The sequence below is a fragment of the Ranitomeya imitator genome, chromosome 2, assembly GCF_032444005.1.
Source record: "Ranitomeya imitator isolate aRanImi1 chromosome 2, aRanImi1.pri, whole genome shotgun sequence".
Lineage (NCBI taxonomy): Eukaryota > Metazoa > Chordata > Amphibia > Anura > Dendrobatidae > Ranitomeya > Ranitomeya imitator.
The window spans coordinates 429,446,679-429,471,574 of NC_091283.1; the positions used below are offsets into that span (position 1 = coordinate 429,446,679).

At 44.6% G+C, this 24,896-nt stretch overlaps 1 protein-coding gene across 4 annotated transcripts in view; it reads right to left on the reverse strand.

Annotated features, from left to right (window-relative positions):
• The window catches only part of RIPOR3 (RIPOR family member 3), a 230,003-nt gene that overhangs the window by 107,397 nt on the left and 97,710 nt on the right, over window positions 1-24,896 (reverse strand). For all 4 annotated transcript variants that reach the window (XM_069750879.1, XM_069750875.1, XM_069750876.1 and 1 more), the window contains 3 exons: window positions 13,600-13,678; window positions 4,891-4,914; window positions 1,279-1,332 (listed from right to left, as the gene is read on the reverse strand). Coding sequence is in view for 2 of the 4 variants with exons in the window: in XM_069750875.1 (XP_069606976.1) it covers window positions 1,279-1,332; window positions 4,891-4,914; window positions 13,600-13,678 (157 nt within the window). In the remaining 2 variants the exon portion in view is untranslated. The remainder of the gene's footprint in view (window positions 1-1,278; window positions 1,333-4,890; window positions 4,915-13,599; window positions 13,679-24,896) is intronic.

Consider the following 24,896-nt stretch of genomic DNA (forward strand, 5'->3'; position numbering starts at 1 on the left):
CTGCAAACATTTTACAACTATTAGGGCTTGTTCACACATTGTGTTTTTGGCGTGTTTTTTTTTTAACGAGTTTTTGCAGTATTTTTGAAGTGCATTTGTTTTTACATGGGCCTTTATCGCTTTTTTGACACTGTGGTTTTTGTCTCTTGTTGGTGTCTCATGTTTTAAATAACACTTCTTTGTTTTTTATGCTTCTTGGTATTTGGATTTGACAAAACTTTATTGATACAGTCAGATGTGGATTACATGTATTTTTTTATGCCTTTCCACTTAAAAACGCAACGTGTGAGCAAGCCCTTACTATCACTTTTGTAGTGGGAAAAAATTCTGCAAAAATATTGATGCGTCTAATAAATTGCTATCTCTTGTCTTTCGGCCTCATTTTGATGTCTGTCTTTGAAGTACATGTTCTACCTGTGTTTTTCTTGAATAGATCATGTATCTATAACAGTCTATGGACATGTTCATATGTCAGTTTTATTGTGGATCAATAACAAAAAAGACATGTTTGATTTTGATCTAATATCACCTCTTCAATCAATGGGTTCTTGATAAAAATGGACAGCACACCGACATCTGTGTGTCATGTGTGCAGTCTCAATGGGTAGGAGACGGCTTGGAATGTTTTTTTATATGTGAAAAAATGGATGTCACACTGATGGCAAAAAAACGAACACACAGACCAAAAGTGGATGAAAATGGGATTTAGGACACTGATGAAAAATTTCTGTTCCTCCACTTTTCTGGAGTAATTTGCTCCTTTTTAATGGCTTTATAGTATTTGCGCCATATTCTCTATCAATTTTCCACCCCTTTTTTAACTTGTCTTTATTTTGTAAGTCTTTTTTTATTTTTCTATTTTTGGTGCTAAACAGTCACAAAAATTGGATGAAGACAAAAAAAGCGGTTTTGATTTTGCACTGAATTTATGGACCAAGTGAGCCATTTTGAAAAATATCCTGCAAAAATCATCAGCAAATACCACAAGGCAAAAAAAAAGGAAAAGTGACTTCAATAAATCGCAAATGATGTATCGAGCCCTTGGAGTTTAGAGTTTTACCAGCTTGCAGTCTGCAGCTTATGAACAGAACTGAGGAGCTGCAAAAATAGAAGAAAATGTGGCAGGAATCTATGTGTCATAGGACGTGTATTTAAAGAATGTGTGCAGCGGCGGCAATGACATGTGTCCCCCAGATGTGGAAAAATGATGACGCCGGATCATGTGCCGTGAGGCTGAGCCCCGTCACCTAAAAATATGTAAATAATAAAAACACTTACCTTACTAATGTGAAACTCCAACTTCCTAATGTGTCTTTCAATTAACCGAATTTCCTTAAAAAGTGAAGAACGGAAGATTACCTCAGTCAATTTATACATGAATTTACACAAATACAATTGGTTTAGGCAAGTACTAGCAGATGTGATAGAGATTTAGAAGTTCAGATTATTGCATGGACATTGTAGAGTATAAAAACCCACTATGTGTAAGGCTCCCAAAATTAAAAGGTGATCCTGCCGAAGGTTTCTAATTGTAACTTAGGTCTCATTCACAAGTCCAATTTGTCCATGTACGAGAAAAAGAAAATGTAAAATTTGGACATGTGAATGAGCCGTTATTATAATCATTCAATAATTCAAGATTTGCTGCAATGTGAAAAAATTGCTAAGTCCCAGATTCTATATTAGGGCTCTTTCACAAGTCCTGTACAAAAGCCTGTACCGGAGATGTTCGTGTCTACGTGTGTTTAATACGTGTGGCAACTGTGTGCCGCCTGTGTACCGCATCAGTGTGACATGTACCGGCGCCTGGGAATCAGCAGTACTGTTAATGCTGTTCCCCAGCGCTGGGTGCTGAAGACAGCTCTCGTCATTCTCCCCTGCTCGTGCTGCGATCAGCGCTAACTAGGGACAATGTTGAGAGTTGTATTCAGCTGATAAGAGCAGGCGGCGGCTATCAATAAATACATTAAAAAAAAATATGTGGGGTTCCTCTGAATTTTTGATAACCAGCCAGGCAAAACTGACAGTTGTGGGCTGCAACCCTCAGCTGTCAGCTTCAGCATGGCTGGTTATCAAGAATAGAGGGGTCCCCATACCGTATTTTTTTAGTTATTTAAAAATACAGGGGGACCCCATGTCATCTTATTTATTTATTCATAGGAGTATTCATCAGCTGCTGCCTGCGCTATCAGCCACCGCGTGATCTCGCTGTTATCAACTGAATTGAACTCTCAACATTCTCCCTTGCTAGTGCTGATTGCAGCACAAGCAGGGGAGAATGATGCGAGCTGTCTTCAGCACCCGGTGCCGGGGAACAGCTCTAACAGTACTGCTGATTCCCAGGTGTCGGTACTTGTCACACTGATGACACAGGTATGTCATCCAAGTGTCAGTGTGCATGTGTGTGTGTAAGATGTTTTACAGTCCGTGCTGCTATTAAAAAGCGAACATGTCAATGTGTTTTGCCCACGGACACACGGTCCGTGGAGACAAACTGACATGTGCACAGACCCATTCACTTGTGTGTAAGTGTCTCCGGTACATGTGGAAACTGTCACCACTTGTAACGGAAAGACTGACATGTGAAACAACACTCAATGGAATTGTCCTGTAATAAGGCAACCTATCACCAATTTACCATATAAAGTCAAACATGAAGATGAAGGTATAAAAAAAAAAGGAATTTTGTGTTTTGTTGGATTTAGTTTTAACAGCATTTATTGTGGGGTAAAAATGACTTGGAAACATGGTTCTCCAGGTCAGTACAATTACAAGAACAATCAGAGGGAAAGGTAGGTGAAACCTCGCATGCATATGGTCCAGATATGTTTAGGTTTTAAATGTTTTATATAATATTTTTTATATAAACTAACTTTACTTTTGAATAAAAAGGGAGTTAATTCAAATTCTTTTATTATCATTTATTTTATAAATACATTTTTTATTACATTAGACTTATTATTTAGTCTCCGCAGGGAATTTGTATCCGCAATTGTTTGATTACTTGTATTATGTACTGTAATATGGCATAATATCTTAAAAATAACAATCTCCTATGAGGCCCAGTCTTTGGCCTCCTGAGCCTGTTCCATACACTTGTATCCAACCTATGACAAAAAACATAGGTCATTAAAGGGGAGATATTCGTCACAATGTTGTAGTATAAACTACATGTATTTCTACTTAATATGGTATGAACAACAATAACACTAAATCAAGAATAGGAGAGAAAAAGCCCAAGTTACTACAATGAGTTTTTGCTGAGGTTTTAACGCTGCATATTTTTTATAAAACATGCTAGTAACCTATTTTACTTAATGGATGCAGAAATGCTGCAGAAAATCTGCAATATCAAAAATTCACCAAATGCTCATCGTGGGAACACAGCCTAATGGTTTTATTGGGCATTCCTCATAGAGTACAGTATGTGACAGATGAAACTAGATAATATACAGGCTCACTGACCCTTGTTGTCTTAGGTCACGTTCACACATTCAGTATTTGGTCAGTATTTTACATCAGTATTTGTAAGCCAAAACCAGGAGTGGAACAATCTGCATTTTATACCCACTCCTGGTTTGGGCTTACAAATACTGATGTAAAAAACTTAGTATGTGAGCATAGCCTAACATGCAGAAACCGGAAGCAAAGATAGGAGATTCAAGATAAGGTGATGAGGACACAGCAACCATGCAAGTTATTAAAGGGATTTTTCCCGATAGCATAATTAAGCCTATAATCACCTCCCATGCCAGCTCTGTTCCAGTGGTATTGGCTCTCGCGGTCTCGGGGCTGTGATGCGGGGTTGTGACATGTGACGCCCGGTGCCCAATCAGCGCTGGCGCCACTGCCTCCGCCTTCATACTAACTGAACATGAAGAGGAAGTCAAGTCCAGGCTACAGCCGATCCCTGGCTTCCTCTTCGTGTTCAGATTGTCCAATGGAGGAGGCAGTGACGCCAGCGCTGATTGGGCGCCGGACGTCACGTGTCATTCCACTGTATCACAGCCGCGAGACCGCGAAGCATAACATTTAGTTTAATAAGAGGTTGTTCTAGTAGTGGACAACCTCTTGAATTATAAAACCATGATCAATGAAAAAATTGAAAAAATTCAGCTCACCCTTGATGGACATCAGGTAAGTTTCTGGTGTGGAGAAGCCCGAAGCCTCGTCTCTGCCAGACGCTGGTACTGCTTGTGACTGAAGTGAGTCCAGCTTCAATCCATAAAATCAAATCCTTTATTTAATTTTTAATATTATTAATTATTAATAGATATGGCAGCACTAAAATAAGCCTAGTCTTAGAAATGACTGAGGATTAGAGGTGCAAGACGAAACTGGACGCATTTCAAACCACTGCTGGGTCAGACCGAGTTGAAGTCGTTCAAAACGCATTCGGTTTTACCTCCTTGCCCCTCTAACCCCCACACATGCCTATGCCTACACTTATTTTAGTGCTGCCATATCTATTTTAATCATGAAATAAAGGATTTGATTTTCTGGGTTCAAGCTGGACTCGCGTCCTTCAGAAATAAAACCAAGATTGCAAATAGCAACTTTGCTGTATTTTTTCCATGTGAAAAAAAGCAGTGTTTTACAGTAGCAACAAAATAAATGAGATTTCTAAAATTTCATTCACATGGTGCAATTTTTTCCTTTTGAGATGCGTCGCTTTTTTTTTAGAACCGCAGAATATCAATTTTGTCACCGTTTCTGCTAATTTTTCTTACCCATTCAATGAGATGCATGAAAAGCGCATCAAAAATGAGCATATTGTACATAGCTTGTTTATTGACAAAACTCTGCATTTTTCATGTGGGAAAAAACGATGTAAAAAAACATAGTGTGAACAAACCTTCACAGGTTCGGTGGTAGCTTGTTAGAACTTACCTTGTCCAGGTCATAGATGTAACCCTGTAATAAAGGACGGGCAGTGAGTATTCACTTGATTGACATATTGTTTTTAATGACATTTTCAACTTTTATATACGGTAAGTTAATCACTGTATCATAGAAGTTTTGTGTCTCAGTTCCTCACAAGTCTCAAGTTCCTGCATGAGAACGAAAATACTTTTGTTTACAATCAAAGGATGAAAAACTTGTCCTTAAAGCTTGCAGTTCACTCGGGCTATGACAGCAGAAGATTTTATTATACAATTATTAGGTTTTCTCCACATAAACTTAAAAATTACTTGGAAATGTTTTCATACTGTGTGTAAAACGTTTCTTTACATTGTGGCCAACATTTGAATCTAAAATGGCAAAAATAAAAATCTGTGCACATAAAGTTAGCCTCCTCCCCAAAACTAACAGGCAGTTGAAAAAATAATGAGATATTTATCCTATTACAGTAAAATAAGTCTTTGTGTAGTCTCTTTCAATGGCAATGCACAAGTTGAAGTGGTGGGCCCACCATAACAACTACCGGTAATTATTTGCCAACTGACGGGACCTGAATGAGAAGAGATAAATATGCACATCACCTTTTCATTGATTGCCAGTGGGACTGACAAGACATTGTAGAGCATAATCAGTCTTTTAGACAGTGAATGGAGAGGTGGTACACATACTCAATCATAGCATTAATCAGGATTAGGCCGCCGTTACACTTGCGAGTTTTACGGACGTATGAGCGCAGAAAATACGTCCGTAAAACTCGCAAAACAAACGGCACAATTATTCTCTATGCCCCTGCTCCTATCTGCCGTATTTTACTGATCCGTATTATACGGCTTTCTACGGCCGTAGAAAATCACAGCATGCTGCGTTTGTCACCGTACTGCGCAAGAAATACGCCAATGAAAGTCTATGGAAGCCTGAAAAATACGGATTACAAACGGACCAGCAGTGTGACTTGCGAGAAATACGCAGCTGTGTTAGAGAGAAAAGCCGGCAATTCGTTGCGGTGTAGGGTAAAATCACACTGACAGCTTACAATAGAATAGGTGGAATAAATGTGTACACATAGAATAGGTATATATATATATATATATGTCAGTGAGACATATATATATATATATATATATATATTAATATTTCTTCCAGCGCTAGATAGCTTTAAAGCCGGTAATTCAATTACCGGCTTTTGCTATCTCCTTCCTAAACCCGACATGATATGAGACATGGTTTACATACAGTAAACCATCTCATATCACCTTTTTTTTGCATATTCCACACTACTAATGTTAGTAGTGTGTATATGCAAAATTTGGCCGTTCTATCTACTAAATTAAAGGGTTAAATGGCGGAAAAAATTGGCGTGGGCTCCCGCCCAATTTTCTCCGCCAGAGTAGTAAAGCCAGTGACTGAGGGCAGATATTAATAGCCTGGAGAGGGTCCATGGTTATTGGCCCCCCCCCCCTGGCTAAAAACATCTGCCCCCAGCCACCCCAGAAAAGGCACATCTGGAAGATGCGCCTATTCTGGCACTTGGCCACTCTCTTCCCATTCCCGTGTAGAAGTGGGATATGGGGTAATGAAGGGTTAATGCCACCTTGCCATTGTAAGGTGACATTAAGCCAAATTAATAATGGAGAGGCGTCAATTATGACACCTATCCATTATTAATCCAATACTAGTAAAGGGTTAAAAAAATACACAAACACATTATTAAAAATTATTTTAATGAAATAAAAACAAAGGTTGTTGTAATATTTTATTCAACGCCCAATCCAATCACTGAAGACCCTCGTTCTGTAACAAAAATAACATAATAAACCAACAATATCCTTACCTTCCGCAGATCTGTAAAGTCCAACGATGTAAATCCATCTGAAGGGGTTAAAATATTTTGCAGCCACGAGCTTTGCTAATGCAACGTTGTTCGTGGCTGCAAAACCCCGGGGAATGAAGGTAAAGTAGGTCAATGACCTATATTTACCTGCATTTGCGGTGAGGCGCCCTCTGCTGGTTGTTCCTAGATCGTGGGAACTTTCCTAGAAAGCTCCCAGGCTCGAGTTCATAAGAGGCGCCCTCTGCTGGTTGTCCTCATATGAACTCGAGCCTGGGAGCTTTCTAGGAAAATTCCCACGATCTAGGAACAACCAGCAGAGGGCGCCTCACCACAAATGAAGGTAAATATAGGTCATTGACCTACTTTACCTTCATTCCCTGGGGTTTTGCAGCCACGAACAACGTTGCATTAGCAAAGCTCGTGGCTGCAAAATATTTTAACCCCTTCAGATGGATTTACATCGTTGGACTTTACAGATCTGCGGAAGGTAGGGATATTGTTGGTTTATCATGTTATTTTTGTTACAGAACGAGGGTCTTCAGTGATTGGATTGGGCGTTGAATAAAATATTACAACAACCTTTGTTTTTATTTCATTAAAATAATTTTTAATAATGTGTTTGTGTATTTTTTTAACCCTTTACTAGTATTGGATTAATAATGGATAGGTGTCATAATTGACGCCTCTCCATTATTAATTTGGCTTAATGTCACCTTATAATAGCAAGGTGACATTAACCCTTCATTACCCCAAATCCCACCGCTACACGGGAATGGGAAGAAAGTGGCCAAGTGCCAGAATAGGCGCATCTTCCAGATGTGCCTTTTCTGGGGTGGCTGGGGGCAGGTGTTTTAAGCTGGGGGGGGGGGGCCAATAACCATGGACCCTCTCCAGGCTATTAATATCTGCCCTCAGTCACTGGCTTTACTACTCTGGCGGAGAAAATTGCGCGGGAGCCCACGCCAATTTTTTCCGCCATTTTACCCTTTAATTTAGTAGATAGAACGGCCAAATTTTGCATATACACACTACTAACATTAGTAGTGTGGAATATGCAAAAAAAAGGGGGATATGACATGGTTTACTGTATGTAAACCAGGACTCATATTGAGCAAAAGCCATATATATATATGTGTCTACTGATATATATATATATATATATATATATATATATATATATATATATATATATATATATATTATATTTTTTTTTTTTTGTGACACATGGATCCCTTCTATAGCGGTATGTTGGTTTTGCAAGCCTGCGAGAAAAACACGCAGTACGGATGCCATACGGATTACATACGGAGGATGCCATGCGCAAAAAACGCTGACACACCCTGCCTACGGAGGAGCTACGGACCACTATTTTGGGGACTTTTCAGTGTATTACGGCCGTAATATACGGACCGTATTGTTTTACGCTGTGTGTGACGCCGGCCTTAGTGATGAGCGAGTATGCTCGTTACTCGAGTTTCTCCGAGCATGCTCTGGTGGTCTTTGAGTATTTCGGTGTGCTCAGAGATTTAGTTTTTGTCGACGCAGCTGCATGATTTGTGGCTGCTAGACAGCTTGAATACATGTGGGGATTGCCTGTTTGTTAGGGAATCCCCACATGTATTCAAGCTGTCTAGCAGCCGCAAATCATGCAGCTGCATCGACAAAAACTAAATCTCCGAGCACATCGAAATACTCGGAGACCACCAGAGCATGCTTGGAGAAACTCAAGTAATGAGCATACTCGCTCATCACTAATCGGGACTTCAGAGCTTCGTTCTTAGAATGGGCGGTGGTCCAAGTCCCCCAAAATTTTATTAACCAGCTGAGGGAAAGTGGACATCTGGGGGCAAATGTTGATAACCTGAAAGGGGGCAATACGCATGGAGCTTCCCAGGCTATTAATATCAGTTCACAGCTCTATACTAAGCATTTACTGGTTATTAAAATGGGGACCCCCAAAAATGATGTAGGTTTCCCATATAATAAATAGCCAGCAAAGGCTAGGCAGATAGCTGTGGGCTGATATTGATAGCCTAGGAAAAGGCCATGGATATTCGCCCAGTCCCAGACTAAAAACATCAGCTCTCTATAAAACACCCCCATTACTAACCCGATAGTCAAATTGTCCTTTATTTGAACAAATGACACAGACTCCTTTATTAACTTTAAATTAGCCAAAAACACTTATACTCACCTTACTCCCAATCCACTGAAGCCAATGTCTCCCATAAAATAATGAAAATAATAAACAACCATATTCCTCACCTGTCAGACGAGAAGGTACTAATCCAATTGGCCCGCAATGCATCGAGCGCTGCTACATCTAGATGGCAGACTGCATTGTTTCATAATGCGACTATACAGCTTGACATCCAGCAGCAATATTGAGCTGCAAGTGCTTGCTCATCTCATTGCTCCATGGTGACATGCTAAAGTTGAGCGGAGTTCATATCCAATGAACTTCTTTGACCTCACTGATGTCAACTTAAGTGTGAGAACATTCTAATGCCGCTCACACCGACATTACTTAGTTGATCTGAGTTCATTGGATTTGAACTCCGATGACCTTTCTGACGGCACCATGAGAGTGAGAACTTTCTCATGCTTGTGGTGACATCAGTGAGGTCAAAAGAGTAAACTGAATATGAACTCGTCTCAACTTTAGCATGTCACCGTGAGGCATTGAACTGAGCAAGCTCACGCAGCTCAGTGTCTCTGCTGGATGGAAGACTATATAGTCGCATCATGCAACAATATAGCCTGCCATCTAGATGTAGCAGAGCTCGACACGTTAAGGGCTAATTGAATTATTATCTTCTCATCTGACCAGTGAGGAATGGGGTTGTTTATTATTTTAATTCTTTTGCAGGGTACATGGGCTTTAGTGGACTAAGCGCTAGGTTCACACCGCGTTCAGTGTCTCTGTTAAACGGACTACGTTACACGCCGGCATGACGAGGTGTAACGTAGTCCGTTAACGCCGCCATTGAATGCAATGTCGGATGCATCGCTAGCGCACGCCCACAATGGGCGTGCGCTAGCGATGTGCTGTCATTGAGTGACGGACCCGAGATGCGGGCTGCAGCGTTTCCGGGTCCATCACTGCTAGTGCAGATGGAGCTAGCAGATGCTCCATCTGCACTAGCGCTGTGCCAAAGTCGGCACTTGCGTTAGCGCAGTCCGTTTAACGTATGTGTTGAACGGACTGCACTAACGCAATGTGAACCTAGCCTAAGGTGAGTATACTTGTTTTTGATTAATTTAGAGTCAATAAAGGAGTCTGTGTAATTTTTTTTAACAATTTGACTAAGGGGCTAGTAATGGGGGCCCCTTGGAGATGTCTCTCCAATGCTAAGACAAGGGCTTGATGTCACCTGACAATACAAAGGTGACATCAACCACAATACTATCATGCCACCTGCCACTGCACCAGGGCAATTGGGAAGAGCGAGGCTATGTGCCAGAATTGGCGCATCTTATGAATGCACCATTTCTGGGGCAGCTGAGAGCTCGTGTTTTAAGTCTGGGAGGGGGCCAATATTCATGGCCCCTTCATAGGCTATTAATATCAGCCCGAAGATGTCTGCCTAGACTTTGCTGGTTACTAATTATAGGGGGTCAGTACTTTTTGGGAGGGCTCCCCATTTAATAACCAGTAAAGGCTAAGTATACAGTTATGATCTGATATTAATAGCCTGGGAAGCTCTATGGGCATTACCGCCTTCCCAGGCTATAAACATCAGCCCCAGCTGTCTGCTTTCATTCTGCTGGTTAATACAATTTCAAGGGATCCCAAACCATTTTTTTTCATAAAATATTTGTTTAGTAATAAAATACATGTGCAATAAGCTACACAAGCATTGTACTAACTACAGTGCCTACAAGTAGTATTCAACCCCCTGCAGATTTAGCAGGTTTAATAAGATGCAAATAAGTTAGAGCCTTCAAACTTCAAACAAGAGCAGGATTTATTAACAGATGCATAAATCTTACAAATCAAAAAGTTTTGTTGCTCAGTTAAATTTTTATAAATTTTAAACATAAAAGTGTGGGTCAATTATTATTCAACCCCTAGGTTTAATATTTTGTGGAATAACCTTTGTTTGCAATTACAGTCAATAATCGTCTTTTATAAGACCTTATCAGGCCGGCACAGGTCTCTGGAGTTATCTTGGCCCACTCCTCCATGCAGATCTTCTCCAAGTTATCTAGGTTCTTTGGGTGTCTCATGTGGACTTTAATCTTGAGCTCCTTCCACAAGTTTTCAATTGGGTTAAGGTCAGGAGACTGACTAGGCCACTGCAACACCTTGATTTTTTGCCTCTTGAACCAGGCCTTGATTTTCTTGGCTGTGTGCTTTGGGTCGTTGTCTTGTTGGAAGATGAAATGACGACCCATCTTAAGATCCTTGATGGAGGAGCGGAGGTTCTTGGCCAAAATCTCCAGGTAGGCCGTGCTATCCATCTTCCCATGGATGCGGACCAGATGGTCAGGCCCCTTGGCTGAGAAACAGCCCCACAGCATGATGCTGCCACCACCATGCTTGACTGTAGGGATGGTATTCTTGGGGTCGTATGCAGTGCCATCCAGTCTCCAAACGTCACGTGTGTGGTTGGCACCAAAGATCTCGATCTTGGTCTCATCAGACCAGAAAACCTTGAACCAGTCAGTCTCAGAGTCCTCCAAGTGATCATGAGCAAACTGTAGACGAGCCTTGGCATGACGCTTTGAAAGTAAAGGTACCTTACGGGCTCGTCTGGAACGGAGACCATTGCGGTGGAGTACGTTACTTATGGTATTGACTGAAACCAATATCCCCACTGCCATGAGATCTTCCCGGAGCTCCTTCCTTGTTGTCCTTGGGTTAGCCTTGACTCTTCGGACAAGCCTGGCCTCGGCACGGGAGGAGACTTTCAAAGGCTGTCCAGGCCGTGGAAGGCTAACAGTAGTTCCATAAGCCTTCCACTTCCGGATGATGCTCCCAACAGTGGAGACAGGTAGGCCCAACTCCTTGGAAAGGGTTTTGTACCCCTTGCCAGCCTTGTGACCCTCCACGATCTTGTCTCTGATGGCCTTGGAATGCTCCTTTGTCTTTCCCATGTTGACCATGTATGAGTGCTGTTCACAAGTTTGGGGAGGGTCTTAAATAGTCAGAAAAGGCTGGAAAAAGAGATTATTAATCCAAACATGTGAAGCTCATTGTTCTTTGTGCCTGAACTACTTCTTAATACTTTAGGGGAGCCAAACAGAATTCTGGTGGGTTGAGGGGTTGAATAATAAATGACCCTCTGAAAAGACTTTTCACAATTAAATAAATAAATAAATAAATAAATAACATTATTTTTTGCTGCAGTGCATTTCACACTTCCAGGCTGATCTACAGTCCAAATGTCACAATGCCAAGTTAATTCCAAATGTGTAAACCTGCTAAATCTGCAGGGGGTTGAATACGACTTGTAGGCACTGTATATATGTGACTGACATCAGTATATCTCTCTATTCTATGTGTATACAGTATATCTATTCTGTCTATTCTATTTTGTCGGGTCACGCTGTCATTTTATTGTATGCGGCAGATGAATTGTCGGATTTTCAAGGACATGGGTATGTAAAAATCGGATGGCACTCACGTGATCCGAGTGCCGTGCGATTTTTTTTTTTATCACACACATTGACTTGCATTGGCGAGTCTCGTCCAAGATGCAAGGACAATCGAAGCATGCTACGATTTTTTTCTCAGTCTGATCTCATAAATTAACATTGGTCCGAGTACAATCTGATTTTTTATCGGATTGCACTCTTCCATTTTTCTCGCAAATGAGTATGAGCCCTAATGGATAGTTATTGAATAATCTGCATGTAACAATAGAAGATATGTAGCTTTATGAATAACTTGGTAGGACATCCTATAGGCCCCCATACACATGAGACTAATGGCGGACAAACCCAATGATATCGATGGGTATAGTTGACAGTCTAATGAGTATGGGGGCCCCCGATAGATGATTTTAAAGGGAGTTAAGGATCTGTCTTGTCTGATTTCGGATTGATGTTCCTTTGATGCTTAGAGATACGCCAATGCCACAGATGTCTGGTAGTAGTTTTCTCATAGCTAACAAAGGAGCGTTAAACTCTATATGAGATAGTCGAGTGACATAGCTGCCTGCCAAACAATCACAGAAACCATCAATCGACAGCTATTGAAACTGTATGTAGGAGGTAGAGATGTCTCTATTTTGACAGCTAAACTCATCCATGGCTAGAATATAGGTTGGCCAAAAAGGGTACAATGCCAACACCATTTAGGGGTCTCCTCTCAGACGTATTTACATCCGTGCCACCATTATTTGGCAACAATGGGATGGCAATCTTTGGATACTTTGCAATAGCATTATTTAGATACTGTCAAGTATTATTTGGTCACTTTAAAGCAGTATCTTTTAAGCCCCGAAAGATTGACTAAAACGAGAAATAAGTTGTCCTCTTTGTTTGTGCCCCGAGTGCACTTTTGCAGCTCATCCTCATAAATATCAGACCCAGCCCAAGTACAAGAGTGGTACGGTTCCTAAAATAAAAAGGCAGACCATTTTTCCAAGTCCTGTACCACGTACATAATTTGGCCATTTTACGATGGTAATATATGTGCATGTTATGGTTGTATTTTGTGGGCACAGTGTGGTTCTGCTATTTAGTGCTCTAAGGGGCACCTCACATAAACGACAGGAGTGTAATGTGATTTAAAGGAAACTCGTGCCACAGACGGAAGACTATTCGTTTTCAGGTAATTACATCTGAGCTGCAGCAAGTAGACAATAACAGGTATTAGTGGTGTAAAGGCTTTGGCTGGAGGCAGCGCTCGTCCTTACCAGTCTGGAGTTTCTTTTTATGTCTTTCTGTTGGCCGGCCAGGAAATCCAGCTGCGTTTGATGTTCTTCAAGGTACTCGCTGCAAAATTAGCCAAGTTTATGCCAATTATTTTTATGCAAACCACAACACAGGTCACAGCTCTCTTTAGGGAAACAGCTGATCTTAATGAACATGTTTTCAGATTGTAATCTCTGAGAACATTTCTTCTTTATAGCCACATGGAGAACAGCTCAAGTCTCCGAGTCCTAGAACGCCTAAAATCAGAGGCCTGATCATTTCCTGTGAGACCTTCCAGATCAGCTCCATGTGGCAGAGCACCTGGGAGGTCAACATATGTAAAAAGCAATAATATGGCGACACCTAACACCCAACTGTTTATAGGTTACAGATTGCAGTCACTCAAAGGGTGCCCAGCATTTATACCCACTGGAGGCAGCCAAAGATACCTACTGGAAGAGGTACTAAGAAATGTAAATTACATTACATGCCCTGCACTGATCCTGAGCTATATCCTGTATTATACTCCAGAGCTGCACTCACAAGTTGCATTTTTCTTGCGTCAGATTTTCGGCAAAAAACGACGCACGCGTCGCAAAACGCAGCGTTTTTGCATGCGTTTTGCCGCGTTTTTCGGTGCGTTGTGCGTCGCGTCGCCGACGTAGCGGCGCACAACGCTAGTCTGAACGTAGCCAAATCCTGTACTGATCCTGAATTACATCCTGTATTATACTCCAGAGCTGCACTCACTATTCTACTGGTGGAGTCACTGTGTGCATACATTACATTACTTTTCCTGTACTGATCCTGAGTTACATCCCGTATTATACTCCAGAGCTGCACTCACTATTCTGCTGGTGGAGTCACTGTGTACATACATTACATTACTTATCCTGTACAGATCCTGCATTACATCCTGTATTATACTCCAGAGCTGCACTCACTATTCTGCTGGTGGAGTCACTGTGTACATACATTACATTACTTATCCTGTACTGATCCTGAATTACATCCTGTATTATACTCCAGAGCTGCACTCACTATTCTACTGGTGCAGTCACTGTGTACATACATTACATTACTGATCCTGTACTGATCCTGAATTACATCCTGTATTATACGCCAGAGCTGCACTCACTATTCTGCTGGTGCAGTCACTGTGTATTTATTATTATTATTATTATTATTATTATTTATTATTATAGCGCCATTTATTCCATGGCGCTTTACATGTGAGGAGGGGTATGCATAATAAAACAAGTACAATAATCTTTAACAATACAAGTCACAACTGGTACAGGAGGAGAGAGGACCCTGCCCGCGAGGGCTCACAATCTACAAGGGATGGGTGAGGATACAGTAGGTGAGGGTAGAGCTGGCTGTGCAGCGGTTTGGTCAATCGGTGGTTACTGCAGGTTGTAGGCTTGTCGGAAGAGGTGGGTCTTCAGGTTCTTTTTGAAGGTTTCGATGGTAGGCGAGAGTCTGATATGTTGTGGTAGAGCATTCCAGAGTAGGGGGGATGCACGAGAGAAATCTTGTATGCGATTGTGGGAAGAGGAGATAATAGGGGAGTAGAGAAGGAGATCTTGTGAGGATCGGAGGTTGCGTGCAGGAAAGTACCGGGAGACGAGGTCGCAGATGTATGGAGGAGACAGGTTGTGGATGGCTTTGTATGTCATGGTTACATACATTACATTACTTTTCCTGTACTGATCCTGAGTTATATCCTGTATTATACTCCAGAGCTGCACTCACTATTCTGCTGGTGGAGTTATACATGACATTACATTACTTATCTTGTACACATTCCCAGTTATATACTGTATTTTATTGCACACATGTAATCACACTTGTGTTCCGGCTTCAGGGCAGAAATCTCCCAGCACTGTTCACTCATTCTGTATTTGATTAGACATTGCTTGAATACTTGTATTCATAATTACAGCGACATCTAATGATGAAAAACTTATTCTGCGTGAGTTTTATAGCTGTGTGGGAGGTAGCTGTACTCAAGTCAACACACAAGTAAAAAATAGAATCTGCTGGTGTTCCTTCTGTTTTACATGAATCTTCCATCTAGGACCTTATTTCCTGGGAATCCATGGTGAATTAACGAGGAGTTTCTAAGGAGATTTCTCCTAGCCACATAATATACAGAGAATAACCATTTCGCTATAGGAGGCAGATGCTGAATCATCTCCCGTGAGACACCCGATAAATCATTCCAGTGATACTGAACGCAGAGCAGACAGTCCCACCTGTGAGGAGCTTCCTTGGATCCTGCAGATGAGCAGCTGATAATAGATCCCATGTAGTCTTGAATGCTCCTATGATCTAGAAACATGGATCATTAGTTCTGTCTATGGGAACAGATTTGGAAATAATAATTAAAAATGTCCCACCATGTCAGGCCCTGTATACATGTCTGTAGCAGCCCAAAAAAGACATTGTCTGCCAAGAGCTGTCGATGAGGATGGAGAACTAAGGGTCAATCTAAATCTAGAAATATAAATGATGGCGCAGTTGATATTCAAAAATAATAATAGTAATAATGAGTGTCTACACAGTCACAATGGAGGAAGAGCTTGTCCCCACATATAATAGCAGCCTTATCATAGCAATCTCATCAGCCTAGCTGCCAGGGGGATGTCTGTCCAACAGCTTGCCAGCTATTAATAATAATAGTAATAATAATAAGCAGAATAGTGAGTGCCGCTCTGGAGTATAATGCAGGATACAACTCAGGATCAGTACAGAATCAGTAATGTAATGTATGTACACAGTGACTGCACCAGCAGAATAGTGAGTGCAGCTCTGTTCCGCTGCTGCTCATTGTGCTAATTGTGGGTGTGGTCACTGCTGATCCTGCTCTGTGCTCCTGAGCTCCAGAGAATCACCACTTCTCCACCCAGGGACCTGCTCTCTCTCTTACCCAGGGAGGGAGTGGGTTTCCTGGGATGAGTGAAGGAGCCAAGTCCCAGGCTTCTGCTTCCCGGACCAGGGGGAAGAAGAAACCAGCAACCAGCCTGCACATCAGAGGACACGGGGGTGAGACGCTCCACCAGGAGTCGCAGCAATGTGGCTCCTACTCCCCCCAGGTCGGCAGAGACCCCAAGAAGCCGCAAGGCTTCCAACATTGAGGAGAAGCCTGCTAGCGTGCAAGATGGCGGTCCTTCCGGAGGAAAGCTGAGTGCTCACGAAGGTGAGGCCGACCTCACTGCGGAGGGCTGCAGAGACCCCAGGAGTCTATGTCCACCTATGCCTCCCGGGTCATGAGCTACCTCCGTGAGTATGAAGAGGCGAGTAAGAACCTGAGGAGGCTCCAGGAGGAGTTGCGCTGCAAAAGCAACAAAGCTGCAGGTTCCTCCAAACCGAGGAAGAATCAGCTCCAGGCGGAGGTAAGGAGACTGAAAGTTGAGCTCAATGAGGATGAACCTGGGGACCAGAAGAAAAAGGTAAAGAAGATCAAACCTAAGCTGCAGGAAGCGGTAAGCTATGTGTATGCCCCCCTCCCTGTACCCCGAGTTGGCTGCAGGGTCAGCTCGCTGTATAAGCCCCATTGCCCAGCCCAGCCCGGGTTCTGCTGTGGATCCGGTACAAAGGCGCGGGGAGATTACAAAGCAACGTAATGAGGCGCAGAGCTCCGTCTCTGCTTGTAGTAGCGGGGATGTAGCAGCAGGTGCATCAGCCGAGAGGCTGGACAGTGAGGGCAGCCTGGCGGCGGGCATACGGTCAGGCCACGATGCTGTGGTGTGCTCCTCAGTGGGAGGGGGGAGTGGCCTGGTGTCGGGGGCAGCTCCGGTAGCCTCAGTGCCCCTGAATGCTGTTGCCACTGATCACTTAGTTGAGGAGTGGCGGCAGTGTGAGGGGGTTGATAGGATTGGGAGTTCCGGTCCTCCTCCCAAAGTCCTATTTTGTGTTGGTGCAGCGCCCCAGAGTCGTTGTCGTTGCAGTAATGTCGTTCTTCCACTAGTGGGGAGTGATGTTAAGTCTGATGGCACCAAAGGAGTTCACCTTACCAGGTATCACAGCCACACACACACACTTCACACTCCAGTCCACCAGGGGGAGCTAAGGGTTCTATCCACTAGGCCACTCCTCACATAGGGTAAAACTGGTGGGTTGGTTAGGAAGTTGGTCAGAGTCAGAAGGAGAGGAGAGTTCCTGGCTGGGGACCGACGAGGAAAGGTCTCCTGCTCGAGCTGGCTGGGGTGATCCCTGGTTGGATCCAGACTGAAGTCTGAGGAAGAAGGAAAGAAGGACACGGAGCTGCGCCTGCAACCCATGTGGCAGCATCCTAAGAAAGGACAAGAAGGGAATTGTGCTGTAGTGAGTGAGAAATGAAGTCAGCAACAGGAGTAAAACATCAGTGGGAGACCAGCTAGAAGCAGGCTACCTCCATCTGAAGCGCAGATCTGGTGGCCGGAACACCGAGGGAGTAATAGACTCTATGCTTTACTTCAGAGACCAACAGGGCAGTGAATTCCAAGTTGGCTGTCTGACCTAAACACCTAAGTAGACACGATGGCAATTGCGGAGGAGGGGCATCTCTAGGGTCCCTATAAAATAGCCTCAGGCCATCACCGTCATACGGGTTTGTCCTATCCATCTGGGGGACAGAGAGAGAGAGAGAGAGGTAACAACAGTGAGGACCTTATGGTAGATTATGCAAGTAGGGACCTACTACGTTACTGTGCGCAAGGGGAAGGCTACTGATTTCCAACTGGATAAGGGGACTCTGGAATTGCCATCAGACCGGCCGGACCCTGCCTACCCTGTCATCCGGCACGCTGGACTGTAGATGCTGAAGCCTTCAGTAAAGGTAAAGAGACTGCACCCATTGTGTCCTCGTTATTTGCCGTGCCTTTCATCATCCACCATCACCATCTACACCCCTGGGAAGCCCTGGGGAAATACTTCACCTGTGGGAAGGTACACCATCTAGCTGCCATAACTTCAACCCGGTGGACCCCTAAGCAGCGTCGGTCACCCTGACCGAATACCACAGGTGGCATCACGAACACTACTGTTATCTACAAACTCTGCCTTTTATTGGGCGTCTCTCATAGGGCCACGGTCCGGGTCGGGCCACCGTGACATCCCCACTGAGGGAACTGAAGGACACGTTACCGAATACCCCATCGCCCTTACGTGGGGGCGATCCAACTTTGGCGTCACGAACAGGATCTACTTAAGCCCGAAAAATAGGGTCATGTGCGCCTAAGAACTGTGTCAGAATCGTATAAGAACTGTGAATTGCTTAAAGACTGTGTATTGCTGGTTATCGCCAAAATTCCCACCAAAACCGCCGCCATTGCAGCACCATGTGGCGTGCTGGAGGAGTGGGGCGTGTCATCGTGGGCGTAGCATGGAAGAACGGCGCGAAAGTAAAGCCAGCCCCTCACAGATACTAGTATATCCGGGAAATATGCCCATCAACAAAAAAGGTCCGCCTCCTGGTCTGGGATGGTGGAGGACGAAGAAGGAACCGCCCTCCGGAGGAGGAGGAGCAAGAACCGCTGGACGCCATTCGGCAGAACCAGGTTGGCATCATGGCGAGCGGAGGCAGTCCGGAAGAGTGGGAGAACACCCATCGCTACTCCAGCCAATGGGAGCCGAGTGGAACTCTGCCAGGATGCGCAAACCAGGAGGTTCTGGGAGAGGAAGTCAACGAGCTGTGTCGGCAGCTCCGGAACCTTTACCAACGTGCAACCGCCGGCCCTGAGAAGCAACCATGCAGCCAACTCTCCGAGCCCCAGCCTGCGGCAGAGATCGGCACCAGAGATGCCACGGAGGCAGGTAACGACACTGACCCTGCCCCGGTAGCCGAGGGTCCCTGCTAGTGGACGTAGATTCACCCCCATCACCACCACCTGGCCGGGTGTGTAGTTGCTTAGAGTGGGAGAGGCCATGGGAGACTATGAGGACCTCAGACGTTCCGCTGCAGCCCCTCAGGCAGAAAGTGGATATCCAGGGAGAGGTGGTGACCTTTAAGTGGACCCCCGCCACCACCAACCTGATCGGGTTCCCTGGGGAGGACCAGCCAGAGGGGGAGAGTCTGGCGGAAATCGCCCATGAAGAATACCGCCGGCAGCTGCGTCAGCAGGAGGAGGGGTGGGCTAGGAAGAAGGAGCTCCGACTTCAGGCTGACCGTGAGAGGGACCTGCAGGCCAAAGCAAAGGCTAGGCAGATGGCCGAGGAGGACTGGGGCCCACAGCATTGTGGGACCGTGGTGACTTTCCGTATGCAAGGGGGTTGGGGCTTCATAAAGGAGCGCGACCTCGCCCTTGAAGTCTTTGTGAATGTGGAGACGCACCTCATCGAAGGACACTCAGGCCGGGATCTGTACCCGGGTGATCGTGTCAGGTACTGGGGTGATAAGGGGTGGTATGCTCTGCACGTCCACAAGTACAAACCCGACATCACTGTAGCATCGCTCTACTACTCCACACCCGAACAGGTGACCCCTGCACCGGTCACCATGTGCTCAAAGTGCACTCAGACCTCCATGGCAAGGAGAACTGTGAGCACACATACCCCAATCCAGAGTGAGGACGCACTCTATGTAGTACCCGGTGGTAGCCACCAGTACCCAACAGGACTACCCCCACTGGTACTACCCCCAGAACTCCAATAAACCTCGGAGCCCTGAAAAACTGTACATACAGTTAGGTCCATATATATTTGGACAGAGACAACATTTTTCTAATTTTGGTTACAGACTTTACCACAATGAATTTTAAACAAAACAATTCAGATGCAGTTGAAGTTCAGACTTTCAGCTTTCATTTGAGGGTATCCACATTAAAATTGGATGAAGGGTTTAGGAGTTTCAGCTCCTTAACATGTGCCACCCTGTTTTTAAAGGGACCAAAAGTAATTGGACAATTGACTCCAAGGCTATTTCATGGACAGGTGTGGGCAATCCCTTCGTTATGTAATTCTCAATTAAGCAGATAAAAGGCCTGGAGTTGATTTGAGGTGTGGTGCTTGCATTTGGAAGGTTTTGCTGTGAAGTAAACATGCGGTTAAAGGAGCTCTCCATGCAGGTGAAACAAGCCATCCTTAAGCTGCGAAAACAGAAAAAACCCATCCGAGAAATTGCTACAATATTAGGAGTGGCAAAATCTACAGTTTGGTACATCCTGAGAAAGAAAGAAAGCACTGGTGAACTCATCAATGCAAAAAAACCTGGGCGCCCACGGAATACAACAGAGGTGGATGATCGCAGAATAATCTCCATGGTGAAGAGAAACCCCTTCACAACAGCCAACCAAGTGAACAACACTCTCCAGGAGGTCGGCGTATCAATATCCAAATCTACCATAAAGAGAAGACTGCAGAAAAGTAAATACAGAGGGTTCACTGCACGGTGCAAGCCACTCATAAGCATCAAGTATAAAAAGGCTCGACTGGACTTTGCTAAAAAACATCTAAAAAAGCCAGCACAGTTCTGGAAGAACATTCTTTGGACAGATGAAACCAAGAACAACCTCTACCAGAATAATGGAAAGAGACAAGTATGGCGAAGGCGTGGTACAGCTCATGATCCAAAGCATACCACATCATCTGTAAAACACGGCAGAGGCAGTGTGATGGCTTGGGCATGCATGGCTGCCAGTGGCACTGGGTCACTAGTGTTTATTGATGATGTGACACAGGACAGAAGCAGCCAAATGAATTCTGAGGTATTCAGAGCCATACTGTGTGCTCAGATCCAGCCAAATGCAGCCAAACTGATTGGTCGTCATTTCATACTACAGATGGACAATGACCCAAAACATAAAGCCAAAGCAACCCAGGAGTTTATTAAAGCAAAGAAGTGGAATATTCTTGAATGGCCAAGTCAGTCACCTGATCTCAACCCAATTGAGCATGCATTTCACTTGTTAAAGACTAAACTTCAGACAGAAAGGCCCACAAACAAACAGCAACTGAAAACCACCGCAGTGGAGGCCTGGCAGAGCATCAAAAAGGAGGAAACACTGTGTCTGGTGATGTCCATGAGTTCAAGACTTCAGGCAGTCATTGCCAACAAGGGGTTTTCAACCAAGTACTAGAAATGAACATTTTATTTAAAATTATTTATTCTGTCCAATTACTTTTGGTCCCTTTAAAAACAGGGTGGCACATGTTAAGGAGCTGAAACTCCTAAACCCTTCATCCAATTTTAATGTGGATACCCTCAAATGAAAGCTGAAAGTCTGAACTTCAACTGCATCTGAATTGTTTTGCTTAAAATTCATTGTGGTAATGTCTATAACAAAAATTAGAAAAATGTTGTCTCTGTCCAAATATATATGGACCTAACTGTAGTTTAAAAAACATTCTCTTTCGCTGCTCAAAACCCATTCAGGGTTAACATTTAAAGGGATCCCTTTGTTTACCCGGGATCCCTATTGTTTCATGTTTTATCATTGTTTGAAGAACATTGGAATCATGAACTGCGCATGATTAGAACATGTTTGTACATAGTTTGCACCTTCTTAAGGGTGCTCTCTACTGGTTTTACAAGAAAGAAGACTTTGCGAAGAAACTGTTCCTGATGACGACGTGAAAGTTTCTATTGTCTTAAAGTTAATAAGTGACTTGTTGATTGTTTGCACTACCTCAGAAAAGACTTGAGTTTCCCTCTTAAAGGGATTGTTCATTTGTTGCACCTTGCCAACTCCAGCAGGAGTGAATGTGGTGGTGGGTATGGATGAGGAAAACTCTTTGTCTAGTGGTGTGGTTGCTGGTTTGGTGGAGGGTGAGGGGTTATGGAGGTGGTTATTTGTGATATTGTTGGTGTGGATGTGGTCACTGGTCCGGTTGCCCCCTCGGTGGTGGCAGCACCTGTCAGGAGCTTTGCCGCTGTCACCTCCGGGGGAAATAGGGTGTCCTCCTCGTCTCTGGGCTCTAGGGATGGCATATTGCAACGGCATCTCCTGGAGGCTCTAAAGGGGGAGAGATCACTAATTGTAGAGGGTCGAGAGGTTGATCTATCCATCTGGATAGAGAGGCATGGCCTCGGAGCCTTCCGAGAGCAAAGAGGGGGGATACAGTATGGTCCCTCCCAACGGCCAGGCCTGGTAGTGTGTGTAGGAATGTGGTCTGTCTTCGGTGGAGGGGCAGTGATGCGTGTCCTCCAAAGTGGAAGGTTATGGAGCTCCTGCTGAGGATGGACTTCAAGGAGATTGACATCTATGCCTTGATGCATCCCTATTCCATGCCTGAGTTTGATGTCAGCTTTGGCCGGAGGGGCTTGAGCTCTTCTGTTCGAACTATGAATTGGCAAAAAATGAGCCTGGCTGGTGAGACTTTGCCGTTCAGGTGGTGTCTTGCCAAAACCAAGTCAAGAAAGTGTCCGTGATGACCTATAAGGAGTCGCTTTCTTGTTATGACATCATGACGTGGCTTGGCCGGTATGGGGAGGTGGTGGAGATGCCAAAGAAAAACCGTGACGAGTTTGGACATTTATGGTAAAACTTAAGCGTTCAGATGGTACGGTGGCCCACATACCATCATCTGCCTTCCTGGGTAGGGATCGTATCCTGGTCTTCTACCAGGGGCAACCGAAGCTCTGTCACAGGTGCGGCGACCCCACACACTTCGGTGCAAACTGCACTGTACAAAAATGTGCATTGTGTGGGGATATCGGCCATCTTGCTGCATCTTGTGTAGAGATTAGGTGCCACCTGTGTGGTGAATTAGGTCACCGATTCAGCCACTGTCCTCACTCCTTTTCTAATGCAGTTGTGACCCCGGTGGGAGAAAGCCGTGTGGCTGATTCTGCTGGGGAAGGGACTAGCAGAGGTGAGGGAACTGAGGGGCCAAGGAGGAAAAGCAATAAAAAGACGCCTGCCAAGCTGAGGAGTCTAGACAGGCACAAACAGGATAAGGAGCTGGGCGAGCCCCGTGCTACAGGGGTGGCCCCTGTCCTGGACGCCAGTCTTGCTGCTGAGGCCCCGAGGGATGATGAGTTGGATGAGGAGGTCAGAAGGATCCACAGGGAGGAAAGCACCACGGCCTCCGAATCCTCCCATTATGAAAGTATGGATGAGGATAATAGGCAGTGGCTACAGGACAAGCGTAAGCTCGGCACCAAAAAGAAGAGAAAGATGGAGATAAAACATCTTCTCCCGCTCTGACCAAGGTACCTAAGGAAGGAAAAACTGACTCCCCTCTGGTTGGTCTTTCTAACCGGTTCCAAGCCCTTGAGAACATCTCTTACTCTGAGGAGGAAGCTGAGGGTGAGGTTCCGGCTTCGGCAGGGCTTACAGGGGGCACCGAGTCTCCTTCTTCTGGGAATGTAAGGTCCTTGGAGGAAGGGAGTGTCCCAGAGTCCAGAGACGAGGATGATAAAAAGAAAAAACATGTGGAAATGGATACCTCCATGTCATTAAAGAGGGGGAAGGATTCCTCCTCTGAGGCAGAGGATAAGGGGAGTGGAAAGAAGAAAGCCATCTAACTCAATCACCAATGATGGCGGTACCCAATCCGTTGACGCTGGCATCCATTAATGTCGCCAGCAAGTCAAATACAGCTAGATTTGCGTCCTTTGATTTTCTCAGCTGGGTTGAAGCTGACATTTTCTTCTTGCAAGAGACCAGGCTGCCCAACATGGCAGATGTGTTTAAACCTAAGAGGGGGTAGAGACCCGAGCCCTCCTATTGGTCTTTTGCGGCCGAGCCATATAGCGGAGTGGCGGTCCTTTTTACCGCACCGGTGGAATGCCGACGGGTTATTGAGTTAGAAATGGGGATGTGCCTGGTCTTAGATGTCTTCATGAAGGGACAAGAGCTCCAGCTCATTAACATCTATGGTCCCTAATCTAAGTGGGACCGGAAGTGTCTCTTTATGAGGATCAAGCCCTACCTTTTTACAAGTCGGCAGGTTGTCTTTGGAGGGGACTTCAATGCTGGCACGAGGCCCCGAGATAGAGGAGGTTCCAGACACAAGTTGACTTATCATAGCGTCGCCCTAAATAGTATAGCTAGTGAGACTCGCCTGGTGGATGTCCACATTCGGCACACCCCAGGCCACGAGGGGTTCACCTATCATAGAGGTAATTGTAGGTCTTGAATAGATAGGTTTTTTTTAAAGGAGGAAGCTGTCTCTTCAGCAGTGTCTGCTGTTGAGGTGGAGTTCTCCAACCACTGTTTAATTTTGTTTTCTCTGAATGTTACAGAGACCCTCCGGATGGGAAGAGGCTTTTGGAGGTTCAATTCGTCTCTGTTGGAAGAAGCGGAGATAAGACAGTCCTTTTAGGATTTTCTTCAGAGCCAGGTACCCTTACTGGATCTTTGTAGTAGTAAGT